General features: G+C 46.2%; 1 protein-coding gene across 6 annotated transcripts in view; it reads left to right on the top strand.

The window, feature by feature from the left end:
* Positions 1-19,007, top strand: part of SGSM2 (small G protein signaling modulator 2) — a 45,377-nt gene extending 26,370 nt beyond the window's left edge. Inside the window, exons 10-25 of one of the 6 annotated variants that reach the window (XR_011699534.1) lie at positions 477-640; positions 1,138-1,267; positions 2,580-2,714; positions 5,557-5,707; positions 6,232-6,296; positions 6,720-6,865; positions 7,290-7,418; positions 10,724-10,906; positions 11,255-11,641; positions 12,308-12,432; positions 13,178-13,260; positions 13,722-13,831; positions 14,297-14,393; positions 15,187-15,354; positions 16,636-16,879; positions 16,960-19,007. Coding sequence is in view for 5 of the 6 variants with exons in the window: in XM_071574995.1 (XP_071431096.1) it covers positions 477-640; positions 1,138-1,267; positions 2,580-2,714; positions 5,557-5,707; positions 6,232-6,296; positions 6,720-6,865; positions 7,290-7,418; positions 10,724-10,906; positions 11,255-11,641; positions 12,308-12,432; positions 13,178-13,260; positions 13,722-13,831; positions 14,297-14,393; positions 15,187-15,354; positions 16,636-16,724 (2,162 nt within the window). In the remaining variant the exon portion in view is untranslated. Of the gene's footprint in view, positions 1-476; positions 641-1,137; positions 1,268-2,579; positions 2,715-5,556; positions 5,708-6,231; positions 6,297-6,719; positions 6,866-7,289; positions 7,419-10,723; positions 10,907-11,254; positions 11,642-12,307; positions 12,433-13,177; positions 13,261-13,721; positions 13,832-14,296; positions 14,394-15,186; positions 15,355-16,635 lie in introns of all 6 variants that reach the window. The other 5 variants (XM_071574996.1, XM_071574997.1, XM_071574995.1 and 2 more) reach the window with 5 other exon arrangements.
* The last annotated feature ends 883 nt before the right edge of the window (positions 19,008-19,890 follow it).

Below are 19,890 nucleotides of genomic sequence, written 5' to 3'. Positions count from 1 at the left end.
ACACTGCGTCCCTGACCACAAGCCTTGAGCTAGAATTGCAGAGCAAAGGCACATGTGGAACATTTAGAAATTTTATTTGGACTCGAATTTGAGTTGCAGTTGGACTGAAGGATCTTTTTCACTAAGAGTCAGTTTTAGAAGACAGTTTAAATATTTTGCTTGAGAGCCACTTGAATGATGTTTTTTTCCCCCTCAGTGTCAGGAACAGCTCTGTCTAGTTATGGATGTGTGTGGATGAGTGTTTAAACTCTGCAATCCCAGCTGACAGAGGATGAAAACTGCATGAGGTCTGTCATAGCTTGGTTATATCTTGAGGTTCTTTAGGACTAAAGGCTGTGATCATCCCTAGATCACACTGTGTCTTACAGAGCTTTATCTACTTAGAGATGATCACAAATAAAATTTACTTAGAAGGTAAGAGCAGAAAATAGAGGTTCTAATGTCACAGTGTGGACTCCCCTTGTCCTCCTTTGCAGCAGAAAGCAGATGGACCTTAGTCTTGGTGAGTCAGGATGGAACTCAGAAGCCTCCGCTGCACTTCCCCCAAGGAGGGCACCTCCTCGCCTTCCTGTCCTGCCTGGAAAATGGTCTCCTGCCTCGTGGTCAGCTGGAGCCACCCCTGTGGTCCCAACAGGGCAAGGTACTCCCTTTTCTGGTGAGCTGTTGTAGTAGGTGGGGCTAGTCTTGAAGTCCCTGATCCACAAGGTCTTAGCATTGTTTTCCAGCTGCTTTATAGTAAAGTGGGAGGCAAAATAACTCAATTTAGTCCCATTTGATTCTTATGATCTATAAAAATTGTTCATGCCTTCATTGCCCCATGGAGCAGTCTGGAATCTGCTGTTGTACCAAAATACAACCAAATGATAGGAACAGGACTCGGATGGAGTGGGTCAGAGCTGCTACCAGAGGCTTGGGGTGCCCAGCTCCCATAGATTACTAGAAAAGGCTGGTTAATAGTACACAGAAAATCATGTTAATGTACCCCTGAACACCTGCTGTATATGACTCTACTGTTTTCTCCCTCACGTCCTCCCAACATTGAGAGTTTGAAGATTCAGGGTGCCAGACGTCTGCAGTCCTTTGTTGTACTCTGTTAGTCACTCATAGCTGAATGCATTGTATCATTATTTTGTGTAGGGTAAGGTATTTCCAAAGCTTCGAAAACGGAACAGCAACAAATCAGTGGAGCTGGAGGAGATGCCAGCTGAGGACACATCCACAGACTACGTGTTCAGAATTATCTATCCTGGACACAAACATGATAACAGTAAGTGCCTTTGTTCTGCTTTGTTTAAAAAGACCAAACAAAAAACCAAACCAAACATCTGAGAAAACCTTGAAGTGATATCCTGGGAAGTACCTGGAGGTAACAGGCAAGCCAGGTTTTTAGTGGGGGCAGAGGGGTAAACCCTATCACAAAATTTCACTGAGAGATAATTGTGATCAGCAGGTACAGCTTAGATCTCCTTAATGCAGTGGGAATTGTTATCTTAGGAATGGAGTTGAGGTGGGGAATTTTATTTGTATGTACTCTGTGTTTTGCAGAGGAAGTTTTCAAAATACTCCCCTGGGCTTGCAAACTAAAACCAAAAAGATTGCTTGACTAGCCAAGAGCAGTTTTGCTTCCAAAGTGAGGATATTTTTACTGGCCACACTGCTTGCTTATAATATTGTTATTAGGGGAAAGAAAAGCATAAACTCAACTCTTCAAGTACTCCAAGAACTCCCTAGGCTAAATTTTCCTGGCTTGAAAGCAAGAACTTAACAATGGATAAATAAAGGCCCTTCCAAGGAAACTGAATGAATTCCCAAGCACCAAACCACCTCATGTCATCAGTGAATACAAATTCCTTACATGAAAGAAGGCATTTGAGTTAGTTCTCAAACAGCATGTTTGGTTTTATTCCCCTTGGCAAAGAAGCCAGAAGATCAGACCCTAAAGGTTACAGGGGATTTGGAGTTTCTGCTCATATTGGGACTTACTGCAGCTGAAAAGGCAGGAATCTCCACTGCACTCTCCTTACCCCAGGGGCTGGACTGCAGTGGTGGCCAGGCTGTGTTAGGGCTTCTGGGCTGGCACAGGTAAGTCCATGCTCACACCAACTGCCTGGACTAAGGGGACTGCAGAGTCCAGGGGCACACTGAGCACAGACTTGTGGGTCCTGTGCCAGGCAGAGGGGCTGGTGCCTGCTGTGGGGTACTATGTGTCTGCAGGACCAGGCCGAGCTGAGGAGCAAAGATCTGCACTCCATAAGGGCATGGTTGGAGCCAGGAATTCCTGCAGAGCTTTGCTGAAAAGCATACTCGGCTACTGCAGGCACTGGGAGCTTCCTCCCTTGCCATAATGTGACACATGTGCTCTCACAGCCTTGGGCACACTCAAAGGCTGGCCTGAGTGTGGTGGAGCATGCTTTTTTCTGTCAGAAACTCAGTTTTCACACCCATTTACAGGATCTTGTACCCCCGAGAAGAGGGCAGGATTCAGGTCCTTTGTCTTTGCTGACCATGTCCTTTTGAGCTTTCCCACAGAACTGAGTTCTCTCTTCTTATGCTCCTCTTTCACTATTTTCTTTGAGCAGTAACTATTAACTACCACCACTTAGCTGCCAGCCGCTCTACCTCTGTTGACGATGATGAGGAGGAGGAAGATAAGCTACACGCAATGCTATCAATGATCTGCTCTCGGAACCTCACAGCTCCTAATAGGATGAAAGGTTTTTATCCTCCTCCCCCTGTGTCCCAGAGCTCTCTTGCAGCTCCTTCCACTGATGCATACAACAGTGTTGGCATTATTACAGGGAAAAACATCTCACTCATGCTGTGAGATCTGGAGATGGAGGTCACTGTGCAGAGAGGCTGGGAATGGGCTTACAGCTTATGGGGAATGGGAACAGCATCTTCCCTCTTCTTTGACATGTGTAATGCTTGAGCAGGCAACCCCCCTCCCAGAGTTTCCTGCCCCACTTTCATAAAGGGCAGAGACTAGAGCAGGTTTTCACAAAAGAAGGAGGGAGTGTAACAGCTCTCTGTGTTCTCCCTCCATGAGCTGGTCATGGACAGAGTGGGGAGGGCAGCCTTGGATTGGAGCATCAGGGCAGAACTAGTGCAGCAACAGCAGTGATGTGCTGGACATGGCCAAGAATGGATGTGTCTGTGTGGGCAGGAGTGTGGTGAGGGACAGTGTCGGCCCAGGGGTGGTTCAGGTATGCAGGGACACTCTGGACACCTCTTGGAGGTAGCAGAGGTGTGCAGAGAAGGTTGTATGGAGATACAGTGCCTTTCTGGGGTCAGTGCTTTCATTCCACTTGAATCCATAGGCTGGGTGGCCTTCAGAGAATCAGCTGTGAGACTCTCCACCACCCTCCACAAATCTGTCATCTATTTCTGTTCCTAAAACAATTCATAACAGGTTATTTAAGTTGGTATTCTCAAGAAGTGTATGCATTCGAGATCCAGTAGTGGAGTTCTGGATTCTGAGGAGTCCTTGCTTTCTCTTACACCTTTAACTAGTGGAGCAGTGATTTTGGTTCCAAGTGGCTGTTGGCCCTGGTCTGCTGGAACTGACTGCAGGAGACACTTATTGCCCTGTTTCTCTGTACAGTGCCCAAGTTCTGGTTAGACAGGGTATGAACAGGTGTTCAAGGAGATCCTCCTCAGTTCTTCTAGGCTGCCCACACACTTACCCCAAGGAGCAGCCCCTGGAAACTGATAAAGCCCAGACCAAGTTAATAAAGATTTCTTCAAAGGCATGGATGGAAAGAAGCTCTGAAAATAGAGTGTTCTCCTTGAAAAAAGATGCTGGTTTAGGAAGTTTTAGTGTGTCATAACTGATCATGCCTGGGTGGGGCAGTAATGGGAAGGGAGAACTCTGCCACATACAGTTTAAGGGGCCAACACTGTGGTCTAAAGTCTAAGAGCACAATTTAATCTTTAGTCAGATGATGGAAATTTTAAGTTATCCTACTAGAATGGCTGTCAGGTGTCTGCTTTTGCTTATTTTGTCTTGAAGGGGATGGTAGATTTAGGGCTATGTCTGCTGGACTAGCCTGTCTCTCCAGCAGCCCCATTCCATAATGACAACACTGTTGTAGCAGGTTTGCCAGCCATCTGCTTTGACATTTTGCAACATGCTCGACTTTTGCATGTAGCTGAAGTTACAGATAACACCACTATAATTGAATAAAAGATGCTGTTCACTCTAATTCTTCACTAATTCAGGTACCTTTCATCTGAATCTTTAGGTTCTGTGGGGTTCTTTCCTTGTTTCTCTAAAAAACATAATAAAAAATTAGAACTGAAAAACTTTTTCTGTCTGTAGAGGGAAGGCAAAAAATTATCTAAAACTGTTTATCCAGTAGTTTTTATTTGAACCCAATAAGAAGCTGCAATAAATACTGGGTCATTCAGCTCCTTCCTGAAGAATTAAGGTGAAGAGCATTTTTGCATCACACTGTTCTGTTGTAATGAAACACACATTACTGCTTCCGCATGAGCCTGTGCTTTTTCTGTTAACAAATGGTTTTACTCCACTCCTTCCTCACCTCTGCCCACTTTCTAAGACACTCCTAAAATGCTTTGTGTTACCCTGATTTAAAATGCATGAGATGGTTTGGAATTGCCCCTCCCACCACCCAACAAATGTCTGTTTGAAAAGCACAGCCCAGGGGACTGGATTTTACTTATAAATGTTATTTTAGTGACATACTTTATGGCACACATCATGGTATTTGCCTTAATTTTAATCATGGGTGAGCTGAAAGGCCAGTTATTTATTATAAACCAAAAATCCCACATGCTCAAATGGCAGTTGGGAAGGCTGAAGAGCTGAAGCCAAGCATTCTGAAGGGAACTGCTGATTTTTTGAGTTGTCTTCTTGAAGCTGGTTAAAAAGGCAAATAGAATTGGTGGAGCAGGGATAACTCAGGAAGCTGCATTGTACTGTTGGATCCCATATTCCTGCAGAGGATCCTTTCCTAAACTTGATGTGGACTTTAGCAGGACTGGAACTGTCCTTTTGTGCTGAGTATTTTAGGATCTGGTTCTGAGGAGGAAAGAAGCATCTTCTGAAAGTAACTGACTTGGTTTGTCTTAATTGCTTTCATGCTCCAACTTTCACTCTAGCTGGACCACCAGTTCCATGGCTGATTCCAGGAACTGCAAAATGAAATTCTGAGGCCTGAATTAAATAGATGGTTGGGTTAGAGGATCTCTTCTGTCCATAAATGGCATTTCCATAGCATTACACAAGAGCCAGTTCAGTTGTTACTGCAGCACCCTGTTCTCTGTTCTCTATTGAAACATGAACTGGGATGTGCATGGGCAAGAGAGGGGGAAATGGTGAAGGGATTTGGCTTCCTGGGAAGCGACCCTGCACAGCATGCAGCAGGTTCAGCTGTGCCCAGAGCAGTGATTCTGAGGATGCTGCTCTCCTCCTTCTGGAATTGAGGTTCAGAGCCTGCTGGGAAGTAAAGCATGAACCATCAGGATGCACAGAAGGAAGTAGAGAAAAGAAGGGAAAAGGCTGATGTCCTGCTGTCGTGTTTGGTTTTTCTGCAGACACCAGTGAGATGATAGAGATGCAAGGCTTTGGGACAAACCTGCTGTCATGGCAGCTGGAGCACTGCAGCCAGGGCTCCTCCTGTGTGTCCTGTTCCACGGGCAGCTCTCCCTACGACATTCCCAGCTGCTGCAACTGCATCCACGACCGGTGAGCAAGCTGTGCAGAGAGCTTACCCGGGGCACTGTGTGCATGCCACAGGTAAAAGCAGGAAAGTTTTAGTGGTTGCAGCACCAGAGTAACAATTTTCAAGTAGTTTCTAACATAAAAAGGTGGACTTAGAAGCAAGAAGTTTAGTTTATTAAAACTAACCTAATAAACTACTCTCAAGTCACATTTTGATAGAAAAGTTGAATCTCATTCTTCTATGCAGTGAAGTGTTATCTGTAACAAGTTATTAACAGTTACAATGAAAGACAACAGTTCACCTCATTTGACATGGACCTTTACAGTGCACCTGCAGTAGTGGCTGAGTGTGCCACAGGATTCTGTTTGGGGCCAAAATAATGGTGGGGAAAATGCTGTAAAAAGTGGAATTTTTTATTATTGTGTCCTTTAACTAAATAAATCTTGGTTCAGAGAAAGAACTGATATGTGTAGGACATAGGAATCAGCATGAAATTCCTCATGCTGTCCTCACAACCTGCCATTGTCCTGTTGATGCCTCTCCACAGAGCTCCACTAAAGATGTTGTGTGAAAGCATGAAGAGGCAGATCATTTCCAGAGCCTTTTATGGATGTGAGTGAAGCTTCTTGTATCCAGCCTGTGTGGTATCCATGTGCTTGTCTAAACAACGTGGGATGTTTGGTTTAGAAAGCAGTTTGACCCCAGCTTTATTGTTGTGAGTCAGAAAACCTCTAGGCAGTAGGGTGGACGTGACTCCAGTGTCACAGCTTCATATTGTCAATATCTTGTGGGTTTTGCAGATGGCAGTGGGTGAAGTGATGCATAGTGAAGACAGAATGTAGTTTTCCATGGCAGTGTAATAGGCTACTTGGATTTTACCAGTCTGTGTAAGATCTCTTTAATCTTTGGGCTCTGTTGTAATTCCTCATTGTGACACAGTGCAGGGCAAGTTCAGCTCATACAGGATTGTTTGGAGCAGGTTTAAATGTCACAGGGGTTGGGCACTGCTCACTGATGGTCGTTTTGCCCCCCCAGGGCTGGCCCACTGCCGACACTTGTCCACGGTGCGCACCCACCTCTCTGCCCTGGTGAACCACAACATCATCCCCCCCGACAGACCCTGCAGCGCGGCCGGAGGCCTCACCAAGGAGGTCTGGAGCAAGTACCAGAAGGATAAGAAGGTCAGTAACCCAACACCTTTCTGTTCAGCTCTACACATTGCTGCGCTGGGCGTGGAATCACTTGGAATGGGCCCCAAGAAATATTAAAGGTGCTTTCTGGTCTCCACAGGGCCACTTCTCTTGTGAGAGTGAGTCAATTCTTCTTACAGTCTCTTCTTTCCTTTGCTTCTTCAGTAAGGGCAAAAATATAAATTAATATCAAAGCAACTGATCTCATGATGACTTTAGTCTGTTCAAAGTAAGATTATTTTCATGGGATATTTCACTGCATTTGAGCTAAGGCTGTAAAGGCTTGAATTAAGCTGCAAAATCTATTTAGTGCCCTGCCCATATTTCCCTGTGTGAGTACTTGGAGTGTCCTTTGAGTGCCAAGGAAAAATACAGATATATTGCCTTCAACACCTCTTTCTCCTGGCTGCTGTAGAACTACAAGGAACTGGAATTACTGAGAAGAGTTTACTATGGTGGGGTACAGCATGAGATTCGGAAGGAAGTGTGGCCGTTCTTGTTGGGTCACTACAAATTTGGGATGGCCAAGAAGGAGATGGACCAGGTAAGCACAGCTTATCAGAATCACATTTGCAGAGTAGGTTTTGTTTTCTGAATGGCAAGTGTTGGTCTTTATTACTGTTAAGTATTCCCAAGGGAAAAATGCTATTGAAAACATACGTAATCCATGTTAGCAGAGGGATTGTGGTACCATGTTGTTTTATCTGAAAGTCACTAAATGGGAGTTCTTTCTTGAAGTCAGGGAACCTGCATTCAGCTCGGCCTGTGGCAGGCACTTGTCCTGTGTTCACAAATTTGTCACTTAGAAAATGGGGAGATACTGACATTTGGATGGGAACTTGACTCATCACTCTTTTTTATGTGGTGTGTTAGCTGAGTTACTGCATCCACATGTGTGGACTTCTGGAGCTGGGAACAGCCCCAGTGGGCCTTCTGGAGTTACTGTCCAGAGACCAAAAACATGCAGAAGAAGGTTTGATTCCTGAGTTCATCATACTTTTGTTAGACTTAATTATGTGGCTCTCTAAAATACAAGGTGTGACTTCAGATGAGACACTCCTCTTTTAACATCTCTCATACACTGCTGCTAATGCTGATCGTGAGTAACTGCCCAGGTTATGTCACAGCCTTATTCTGCCATCTGAAACGGGCATTAAGTGTGTCATTTCCATTAATGAAACCACAATTTGTCCATCTTTCAGTTATACCATCTCCCTTCGCTAATCTGTTTATACCAACAGCACCTTTTTCCTTTGCTGAGTGCTGTCATTTGTTGCACTTACTCCCTGACTGAGAGGGAGGGATGTTCTCCTCTGCAGAGCCACAGGACTGCAGAGGGACCCTGTCCTGTGGGGAAGGTCTGGATTGTGTGTTGGTAAAATATTGCTTTTCCCTGACATCACCCAAATGTTGGCTGAACTGGATAGAACAGTAATGAGGTTTGCCCTGCAATATAATTAACACATTAATCTGCTTTTCAGTTAGTGTTATTACCAGGGAGGTAGCACTCATGCAGTAGCTGATCCTGTTCTAGATTAAATTGATAAGGAGTGGTTTATATATCAAAACATTTGGCATTTGCTAACTCCCAATTAGTTTATATGTCAAGGGATAGTTTATATCCCTGGGAGCACCTGCAGAACAGAAGGGCGGCCTGACCTCAAGCCTTGCCATGGCGAAATCAGCTGCCTTGCAAAGAGGGGCCACTTGATGAGCAGTTCTCTTCTTGCTTAACATTGCTATGGCAATCTGAGTTGTTTTCTTCCCACTAATCTTTATAAACCAGTTCTGAACATGGATGGAGAAATAAACCCCTTCACTGTTCAAACTGGGTCACAGTCCAGGTTCTCCTCCCTAAATCCAGTCATCTTTGTAGATGTTTATATAGATTTTCTGGCTATATGTACATCAAGAATGTTATGCTGAACAAATTCCTGCCCTCCCATGCCACCAGCATTGGAAAAAGACACAGTACCCGAGAAACTACGAAGGGCAGTGAGTGAGCCCTGCTGGTCCCCCCAGCTCCTGAGGGCCAGGCCTCAGGAGGGGAGCACATCAGGTGTCCAACCAGGCTGACACATGGCCATAGCCCTGCTGGGAAGGACAGCAGGAGCACTTGTTCAATCACCCCTTTTTTGCATAAAGAACAAGGTAAAACCATCAGTCCTTCCAGAGCCCCACGTGGAGTGGTTCTGGTTCCTTCGCCCTTTCTGGTTAAGGGTTCCTTAACCCTGTTGTGGTGACAAAGTGGGGGCTTTCGAAACCCTTGTGTGAATTTGGTGCAGAGTTTCAGCAGTAGTGTGGCTACCTGCAGCACTTCACATGCAGTGTGAATTGATTGAGTTTGCATTTGGTGCTCCATTAATTTTTTTTTTTTTTACTCAGATTTTAAAGAAAGGCAGGATATATGACATTTCTTCCATAGATTGCATTTTGTTGTCTCTGTTCTCCACAAGTATATGAACCACCAGATTTATGATCCATGTGTAGAGATAGAAAGAATGTCTGAAAGTGAGAAAAGGGCCCAGATGCTTTTAGAGTGGGAGATGTGAAGCCATATCTCATGGATGCCAGTCCCAGCTCCAAAGGGCACATGTACAGCTAGAACATGGCAGATTTGGCAAGAGAGATTACTGGAGCCTGTTTGTACAATAGGAATTCCAGTAAATTCATAACGAGATGTTGCAAGATAGAAAAGATCTGATCTGCAGAATTAAGGCTTCTATAGCAGACTTTTCTCCCAGAGTTTGAACCATACTAACAAAGGGGTGCTCCAAACTTACCTAGACTTCTAAGGAGCTACTCGGCACCAGTAGTGAACAACAGTAGTAACTGACTCCTCAAAGGGATGGGCTGTGGAGCTTACATTGAATGTAAAAGTCTGTTAAATGAATGACATGAAAACAGTCATAACACCTGCATGTACAGGAAACCCATCACAGGTGATTTATCATCTTTGCCATCTGATGGTGTTTTTGCAGTAGTCCGTCAGTATCTGGGGCGCTCCCAGACACGGCTGTTCTCCAGCCCTCTACTGACTGTTGTATTTTATGATTTATGACTCAACAGCTACCTCAAGTGACAAATAGCCTGCAGCTCCTAGTGTGAATGCTTGGATAGCAGCTCAGCCAGTACAGTCTGGAGCCTGGAGCCAGCTCACAATTGTGGTTTCTCTTCTGCTTTTGACAAGTGACAGAGTAGTTAAATTACTGCATGTCCCTTAATAGCTATAGGGGAGTTTTTGTGGCTGTCTTTCAACAGAGAAAGCCACCAGTGCCAAAGATCTGGTTTATGATTTTGGGGACCAGCACAGAGGGGTCTGGCCATGCACAGTGCAGCCAAAGGACGGGGCTGTGTGAGCTGGGATTCCAGAGTCTCGTCCAGAATCTGACTCTGTACAGGCTGGTGTCTGTAAACCTGTGACCTGGAATTCATCACAAGGACTACATTAGAGTTGGAAGGAGGTGTAGTGAAAATAGGAATGATGTAGTTAAGAGGTAGCACTGGCTCCGTCAGACTTCTGTGTGAGGTTACACGTGAAATTAGTGACATCTTTTGTTCTGTTGTGTCACTGTCACAGTGCTGCTGACAGCTCATACACAGGTTTATATGAATCTTTTCTGGCACCTGCAATGGTAGTTTTTTCCCTGCAGGTAATACCCAACACCTGAGTGCTCCAGTCACAGCACTCTCCAGCTGCAGGGATGTGCTGCAGCAAGAGGGCCTCGGGATCCTGTTGGATTTTCTCAGACACCCCACTTCCCTTACACCTCTCTCCTGGCTTCCTCCCAGTGGTAATGCCTTGTCTCACGGGGAGCAGCATCTCAGGACGTGTCTGTCTGTCTGCAGGTGGATGCAGACATCGCTCTGCGGTACCAGAAGGTGATGGCTGAGTGGAAGGCCTGTGAGGTCATTGTAAAGCAGCGAGAGAAGGAGTCGCATTCGGCCACACTGGCCAAGTTCTCATCGGGCAGCAGCATTGACAGCCACGTCCAGAGGCTGATCCACAGGGACTCCACCATCAGCAACGATGTAGGTGCTCCCTTCCCACTCACCATCTGTTGTGGGGAGCACTAGGCATTCACAGAGGTACAGCCCTGGGAAGCAGAGATGGAGGTTAGCACAGCTCCATCAGCCTGGGGCTGATGCAGGGATTGGAGCTGTAGTGTCTTCAGGACAGAATGAAGAGCAGGTTGGAATTTTGGGTAGTCTGTAGCTGTTCTTCAGCAGGACCTGCCTAAGGAGCTTTAAGGTTCACCTTCTAAGGAAGGTCCCCTCTCAACAAAGGAATAGCTCCACAGATCTCTTCCCTGTAGGTCCTTTAGTCAGGTCCCGCACAAGAGCTACTGTTAAAGCGTATTTTTGTCTTGCATGTCCCAGGTGTTTATATCTGTAGATGAAACGGACTCAGTGGAGCAGGACTCCAAAGGCCAGGACGACCCTCCCTTCACGGCAGTGCCGCCCGACGCGCCGGCACCGGCGGCTGTGGAGTTTGACTCCCCCGACTCGGGGCTCCCATCCTCCAGGAACTACTCCGTGGCCTCGGGCATCCTGTCCAGCATTGACGACGGGCAAAGCATCTCCTTTGAGGATGGGGCTGAAGAAGAAGCCAGCACTGAGATGGGGAGGACTGACCCAGGCACACCACGTGTGCAGAGAGCCAAGGCAGCGGTGCTGCAGTCTCAGGACTCTGTCTCGGAAGAGCAGCTGTGTTCTCAGGTGGATTATTTAATGGATGTGGCTTCTGTCTGCGCTGCGTCCTACACAGTAGGTCACAACTGAAGTACTGTCACCTCTCTGCACAGTATTGTTGTTTTAGCAAAGACTTGTACTTTTTCAGATAGGATTTAATGAGAGACAGTCCCAAACTAGAACTACAGCTGGTGGGATGATAACTCAGGGGTTTTGCATCCAAATATTTTCAGCTGGATTTTGAGCTAGATTGGAAATAAGACAGCAAGAAAAAAACGTGTCTTTTTTTAAGTGGGAGGGCAAGACAAACAAGTGGTACATTTCTAGCAAGTAATACTTTCCAGGGGCTGGGGGAGTGGACAACACACAGCTTGTAAGGTTCCAGTGTCATTTAATTCAAGCTAAACCTCACATTTAATCAAAATGAGCCACAACCTAAATCTAGATTCAAGACGCCACCACCTCTATTACTGTTGCTGTCAACAGATTAGCAGCTCAGTTTTTGCCTTTCTCTGCTGAAGTTGTTTAGCTGGAAATAACAATTTGGAAGTAGGACAGGCTTGGCACGTTTTCCAGTGAAAACAAATGCATTTTACCTGGCATTTTTGACAGTAACTGAGTATCTCAATGCCCTTATCTGCCCAGAGTATGATTGTACTGGGTGATTCACAGAGCAAATCTGCACAAAATCCTGGGACTACTCTAAACTCAGAAGATCTAACTGAAATTTCTCTTTTCTAGATAGAGTTATTGGACACTGTTGCCTTAAATTTGCACAGAATTGATAAAGATGTCCAGAGATGTGACCGGAATTACTGGTATTTTACTGCTGAGAACCTGGAGAAGCTCCGAAATGTTATGTGCAGGTAATGAGTCTGTAAACCCTGCTACTTCCACATTTCTGTAAAGCCTGTAAAACTTCTCACTAATGAACTTAACTTGTAAGAAGGAGGAACAGGCAGGATGGCAGGCTAGAGCACGGGTCCAAGTTTGGAAAGCAGGCTTGAAAAGATTCTCTCCAGAGACAGACCCTATTTTAGGGTTTGGGTTTCTCCTGATCAGGATAATACATCCATGCTCTGAGGTAGTGCTGTGAAGGTCACAGTAACTGTGCCCATCCAGTGCTGAGGGATGTGTGTAAGTAGACAGAAAGCCCAGATCTACAAATCCAACCAAAATCAAACCAGCATCTGACCACTGACCAGCTGGAAGCAACATAAAGTTGTTTTCCCTTCTGGGAATACAAATTGCCAGGAAAGTGGTTCAGCTGGACACAGAGCAAAAAGTGTCGCAGACTTTAGCACTCAAAAAAGAGTGCCAAATTCGGAAAAAAGAAAACAAAAATCAAAAGCTCAGGTACCTTTAACAAATCTGGGCTTTTTCCACAGACTGTTGGGCTTTTTGTCAGCTGTTTTTTCCCAGACCACTGGGATACAAGCTGTGTGTATGAGGGTTGACCTCTCTATCAAGGCAGCAAGCAGCAAAGGGCTGTGAAATACTCTGGGAATGGAAGTGTCAAAAAGTTCTGAGGCTCACATATTCAGCAGTTGCTTAGCATTTGATCTCACATATGGAATCAGTCTTCAATACAAGGATTTCTTCTTTCCACAGCTATGTCTGGGAGCACCTAGAAGTTGGTTATGTCCAAGGCATGTGTGACCTCCTGGCTCCTTTGATGGTTATACTTGACAATGGTAGGAAGGCTTTTCCTTTGGGACATGCTGGTATCCTTAGTGAGGTCTTTCCTTAGAAATGCTGTTTCAGGAGTTGTCTGCGTTAACCAGGGCTGAGTCACCAGGAAAATCAAACCTGCAGCTCCTGATTTGTGTTTTCTCCACCTGTGACTGTTGTTGAGACGGTTAACATAAGTTATCTCAGGGCTGCCCTGTTCACTCACTGACTTCCAGATTAAATATTACTAAATGTAGTAAAATTACTGTGTTCTTGCAGTTGCTGAAGCTGAGAAGTCAACTGCAGGCTGGGTTCTTTGAAATATTAAATGAGTAAAAGTGGTCCAGTCACGTACCAACATCTGTTTCACCTAAATCCTGGGATTAGGGACAGCAAAGGGGAAGACCCTGTTTTTCCCAGGCCCTACAGTTCATTATTTTGGTTCAAGTCTCACCAGCACTGAGTGTCTGTGTTGTCCCTGCAGACCAGCTGGCCTACAGCTGCTTCAGCCACCTGATGAAGAGGATGAGCCAGAACTTCCCCAATGGAGGTGCTATGGACACACACTTTGCCAACATGCGGTCCCTAATCCAGGTGAGTCTGTTTTACTTGTGTTTGAAAGAGGATGAGGCTGTGGCAGAGGCCCAGGACTCACCTGATGCCATGGTGAAGGACAGGAGCTCCAGTAACTGGGGTTCTGTCTGGGACTTCAGAGCTGGGGAGGACAGTTGTGGTGTAAATGGATTTGCAGAGTTACAGCCTGAGAGCAGAGGTGGGGAGAGGAGATGAAAGTTTGGCATTTGTTGAAAATCTGTAGGATCTTCATGTTGCTGTTTGGACCTTTAAAGTCATGGTGAGGATTGACTGTGTCACCTCATCTGTGCACAGCAGCGACTCTTCACCTCAGCTCGGTCAGGGCACCCAGGTCCCTGTGCTAAGCAGCTGCTCTGACCACAGGATCAGGTGAAGAGGAGCAGGGTGGGAAGTTTTAATCAGACTCCAACACCTCTGACCTTGGCTTTCAGACCAGATCCTGACAGCTGATGTTTTCCCTTCTAGATTCTGGACTCAGAGCTTTTTGAATTGATGCACCAAAATGGAGATTACACTCACTTTTACTTCTGCTATCGCTGGTTCCTGCTTGACTTTAAAAGAGGTAATAATGTTCTGTGCCTGTAGTTTAGAGTAGTGTAGAACTGTAACAGCTCTGTGTTTTAGTGTGACTGTCAGGATGGTGAGTGACAGCTGGGATCACTGGAGAGTTTGTAGCCAGAAAAGCTAATGCAGCTCTGAGATGAAACAGCACTGGAATGGAGTCCAGACTTAGAAAGGGGTGTTGCAATTCCTGATGATGAGGTTAGAGCCACCTTTCTGCTCAGTGCAAATGCCTGTTTGCTCAAGGTGATCCCAAAGTGATCCCACTGCTCTGTAAGCTTTGATACCTCCTGTCTAATCCTTACGATAAAAAGGAGCAACTCAGTAATAGCTCAAGAGCTGTTGTCCTTTGAGTGAGGTGCTTTGTATCCTGGGGGAACACCCCTGGATCCCAGGATCCCTGCACAAGCACACTCTCCAGCAGTGTTAGTGCTGACAGCCCCGCTGCAAAGCCGAGATACACCTGGATACACGTTCACATCTGCAGCCTGTCATGTGACCCCAGAGAGCACCTGGGCCTCCAGTGCTGGTCTCACATTGTCACTGTGGATCAGGCACCTTCCTGGGCTTAGTTCTGCACTACCACACCTTCAGGCTTCGGGAGTTGTCCTTTTAACCCAATTCTGTGCCTTACATGCACAAGTGACAGGAGTTGGCTGGAGGAGAGGGGAAGAGGAACAGGAGTCATCATCAGGTTTAGTTCATGTCTGCATAAGGCCTGTAGAAATTATTAAGGGGGGGGCCATGGTCAGTGTGAATAATCAGATGCTCTTGTAATGTTTATTCCCATTCAGAATTGTTGTACGAGGATGTATTTACAGTGTGGGAAGTTATTTGGGCAGCAAAGCACATCTCTTCAGAACATTTTGTCCTTTTCATTGCCTTAGCACTTGTGGAAGTTTATCGAGAGATTATTCGTGATAACAACATGGACTTCACTGATATCATCAAGTTTTTTAATGGTAAGAGCCATTTTGATAAAAAGTAATCCCACTTTGTTCCTTCTCCCTTCCTCACACTGTTGTTGTGTGGTTCTTGCTGTTGTGACAAGTTCCTGCTTATTTTGAGCTCCAAATCTCTCACCCCTTTGTGTAAATGACAAGCCCAGGTGTTCCTATGCTTCCTAAAGCTCTGCCTGGGCACACACACCAGTGTTTTCAGACCTACCTGGGCAATGGGTGGTGGTCACTTCTTCAATGGCAGTAGGGATTTTTTACCACAAAACGAACTTTACAATTTCTGTTCAGAAGTTCTGCTGTGATGACTCTTTGCCCTTGGCTTCACTTGAGCTGCTGAAACATTGCTTCATTTTTTGTAAAGTCTCTTAGAGGTTTTAGGCTTGCCAGAGTGGCTTGTGTCCACAGGGCTTGACCCTGCTGAGGCTGGAACTTATGAACAGCTGTTCATGCACAACATCCCCCAAGCCACTGCCATGGGTGATTCCCTGCCAGAGCAGTCACCATCCACTGCCAGAGCAGGACGTGTTCTGCCAGAGCAAGGTCTCTTCCTGGCCAAGAATGGAAGTTAGTCCCAAACCAGGGCTCCCTGTTAGGGTGTTTTAAAAGGTTTGGATACAGTTTGTGTAATCACAGTAATTTACTATATTATCAATGCTCTGGCTTTCAGACCTGTGTTGCAGAAGCCCCAAATTTGGTCTTGTTTTTGCCTCAGCTGCTCTTATTCCAAACCTTTCCTCAATCCTTCCCCACCTAAACAAAAACCTCCAGTACTCCCCAAAGTTGAATGAAATGTTTATTGTGGAGCTGAGGATTTGGGCGTTTTGAGAGCTCCTTTCTGACTTGCCTCAAGGTGCAGTGGCCATGTCTGCATGTGGACCTATAACCATTGCTCCATGGATGCAGAGCCCTTCTTACTTGGATTTATAATTTTCATCTCAGACACCCCAGCAAATAGTCCTGCCTGGAGAGGTACCTTGATCATGTTGAGTCCAGCTGTACCTTCCTGAGCTCCCTATTCTTTTGCTGCTGGGCTGGGCACAGGGCACCAGGATTTCTGCAGCGAGAGAACTGACACTGGAGGGATCAGAACTCAATGCCAGGACCTGCAGCACACGGGATTCATCCAGTTCTTCTATCTTTAATTCTCCAATTGCAACCCCCTACAGTGCTTTGGGGTTGCTGCTTGTTATGCTAATTAATTAATGCTAATGCTACATTAGTATCAGTGCTGGGGCAGGAAGGTTGTGCTGCTACCAGCTAAGAGTGTTTGTCTGTGTCTCTTAGAAATGGCTGAGCATCACGATGCTGCAGAGATTCTGAGGATAGCAAGAGACCTTGTCTACAAAGTGCAGACACTGATTGAAAACAAGTGACTGTCCCTGGGACCTCGCTGTGAGCCATCAGATGGAGCATTCCTTGCACTCTAATTCCAAATGGTGTTTTAATTGCATCTTCCATGTAATGTATTCAACAGCAAGGAGATTTGTAACAGACTCTTAAAACCAGAACTTTCCCTTCACCAGATGAGGTTGGTGTTTGATAGTCCTTGTTACACTCACTTTGTACTTCTAGACAAAAACTTTTTGCATTCTCTGTTTCCCTCACTAGAAGACGTCTATCTACATCTTTGTGATGTTAAAAGGGGAGATTTGACATTCTGGAACATTTCTATTTTGACTTACTGCACCTTTAAAGCCTGGATGCACATCCTGTGCTCTGCCAGAAGTTTCCATGGAGGCAAGGCCAGATCCGGTGTCGCAAGCATTGAATTGGGTCCTTGGAGGAGCATGGTCCTGGACTCGCTGTCTTTGCCTTGAACATGGAAGAGAATGTGTCCAAGCTTGTGTTGCTAAAACATTTGGATTTGTCTTTAGCAGCAATGAAAGTCGGTAAGATTCCTGGGAGAATGGCCTTAAACTAACTCAGTTCATGGGAGCAGTGATAAGCTCATTAGCTAAAACACCAGTTTAGCCTTGACTGACTGGCTCACACTGCTCAGTCTTCGTGGCCCGCACAGACCCGCTCTCATTTTGCTTTGCAAACTGACCCTGTGACCATTCCAGCTGGCAGGACCTGTCTCCTGTTGTTCAGGTCAGCAGGCTGAGCCCACAGACAGGTCCCTGCTTGCACTGGCAGCTCCTGCTCTGTGTTGTGCAGAACCATGGATTCAGCTCCCATGGTACAGAGCCTCTTCCAGATCCCTTACTGTACACTCCTCCTCCTCTTCCTCCCTGCTCTGTAGAGCCCCGTGCTGGGGTGTGGAGCTGTCCCTCGACAGTCTGTGCCCCGTCCCTCCTGCCAAGCCACGCACTGTCCCAGCTGCAGCCGCTCACCCGTCGTGCCCAGGGTCCTGCCTGGGGCTGTGGGGCTCTGCTGGCCTCCTCTTCCTCACACTGTACAGCTCTCACCTGTGCTCTACCTGCAGTCCCCAGGGGCATGTTGTTGCCAAGTGAAAGTGTGTCTTGGTCAGCCAGAGGGAGAAAGCAGGTCCTTGCTCATGGAGTCAGTTGCAGATGCCATGGATATATGTGACCCTGCTCCTGGAAAACCTTGGGACTTGGCTTAAGCATGGTCAAGTATTACAAAGTGTTCTCCCTTTTGCTATTAGAACCCCCCCCCCAAAAAGATTACTTTGAATCTGAGTTTTTATGTTTGCTTTTTTTTGATTATTTATTTTTCAGAGCAGTCAGTTACACAGCTGTGTTTCCATGGAACAACTGTGTGTGCTCTTCTGGTTTGGGCTGGTCCCAGTCCAATCCCCTGCCACAGGCAGGGACACCTTCTCCAGACCAGGTTGCTCAGTTTACATGACTTACATCTGCTCACAGGAGCTTTTAACACTCAGATTTTAGCAAAAAGAGGGGTAGGAATTAAAATTATTGTTTGATGATTCAAATATTGATGGGAAGGATTTGGTTTAGTACCTCTGCTCTGGTGGCCACCCAAGCTGTGGGCACCCTTGTGCTCTGCTGAAACTGAAAATGGCCAGTAATGGTCTGCAAAGGGAAAAAACGGCCTCTAAGTGCTGAGCTCAATAGCCAAGGTCTCCCTTAAACTTGTATTGCACAATTTGAGGAGAAGGAAAAAAACCCTCTCCCCCATCACTGGTGTGGGCACACGCCTTCAGGGCCAAGCCCAGGGCTCTGCACCAGGTGCTGCTAAGGCTGGTGGGAAGGAACCCCTAAAACAGCAACCTTGGGAGTTACAGAAGAAAGTCCTGACAGTCCATGGTGTGCAGGGCTGGGGCCAGGAGTGGGTCTGAGCTCACCTGAGTTCCATTTGTGCTCAACCACAGCTGCTCAAGGGCCCCAACAGCACTTCAGGTGTGTCTGGAGGGTTCAGTTTGTTCACTTGAAAACTGAAATAGTATTTTTTAATAGTGAGAAGAGAGAGAAAGCCTCCAACTCCCAGAGCCTGAGGAGTGATGGATGTACAGATAAAACTGCACTATTTTCCTTTGGTATGTTGGGAATGTTCTGTACAGCTGTTTCACACAAACCCAATCTGCAAACTTTGCTGTATTTGTTAGGACATTGTTTGATTGGATTTTATCAATGTTGTGTATTATTTATTTTTGTCAGGAGGAGACTGTTCTCTTTATTGCTCAATTGTTTATGTTTAAATGTAACATATGAATAAATACTTATCATCAAGGCCTCCTGTGGAGCTCTGTGGAAGCATTTCTCTCCCCCCAGGTGATTTCAGCAGTGGAACAGGGAGTCCTAAGACCAAGGCTGTCTGGGAAGAGAGGGAGAGATGTAATTAACATTTCAGACTGTAGTGCTAAAGGCAGCAAGTAGGTCACCACCAAGTGGACTGCTGCGGTCCCTTAGATGACTTTAAGGGCAGCCTTAAGTGACACACAGCACCCACTGCCACTACCCAAGCCTGAGGCAGCCCAGCCCATGGGCAGAATCAGGACTAGAGCAAGTGCTAAAAAGTAGAAGTTTCATACTGCAGTTTTATGCCTGATCATGCTACAGATGCATTGAATCCAGATGAGCTGCAGAGCTTCCAGGAGAGAGCCTCCTCCATCACTCCCAGTCCCCCTTCAAACCTCTTAAGCTCCTCCTCCTCTGTCTCCTCTGTGGCAGGGGTGGTCTTTTCCTCAGTCTCACCTGGCTGCTTTGCTGCTATTGGCAGTTTTTGCAGCAATTTTCTTTTTTTTTTTTAGGCTAGATAGCTCTGCCTGGAGGTGGGTCCCTGGGGAATAAGGGAGTGTTTCCCCATTCCACTGTAAAAAGGCCCAGCAAGTGCCTGTGTGCTGGGTGGGTGCAGCCATCCCTCACAGCCACTGCTTTCTACAGCTGCTAATCAGATATTTAGACCTATAAACAAGGATCAGCCCTTTATGTCTGGATCATGCTGGCCTAAATAATCTTCCACTGCCCTTGTATCCTTTGCCTTCATCTGCCTGCACAGTGTGACTGGGGTGGGCAGGGGACACGAGCATCACATGGTTACCACTGGCTCTTGACTACAGAATCTTCCTTCTTACAGTCTAACCAACATTCCCTTTGTGAAGTCTCCATAGCTTTT

This window comes from Pithys albifrons, chromosome 21, assembly GCF_047495875.1.
Source record: "Pithys albifrons albifrons isolate INPA30051 chromosome 21, PitAlb_v1, whole genome shotgun sequence".
NCBI lineage: Eukaryota > Metazoa > Chordata > Aves > Passeriformes > Thamnophilidae > Pithys > Pithys albifrons.
The sequence above is the reverse complement of the archived record's forward strand: the minus strand, read 5'-3'. Positions and strand labels throughout refer to the sequence as shown.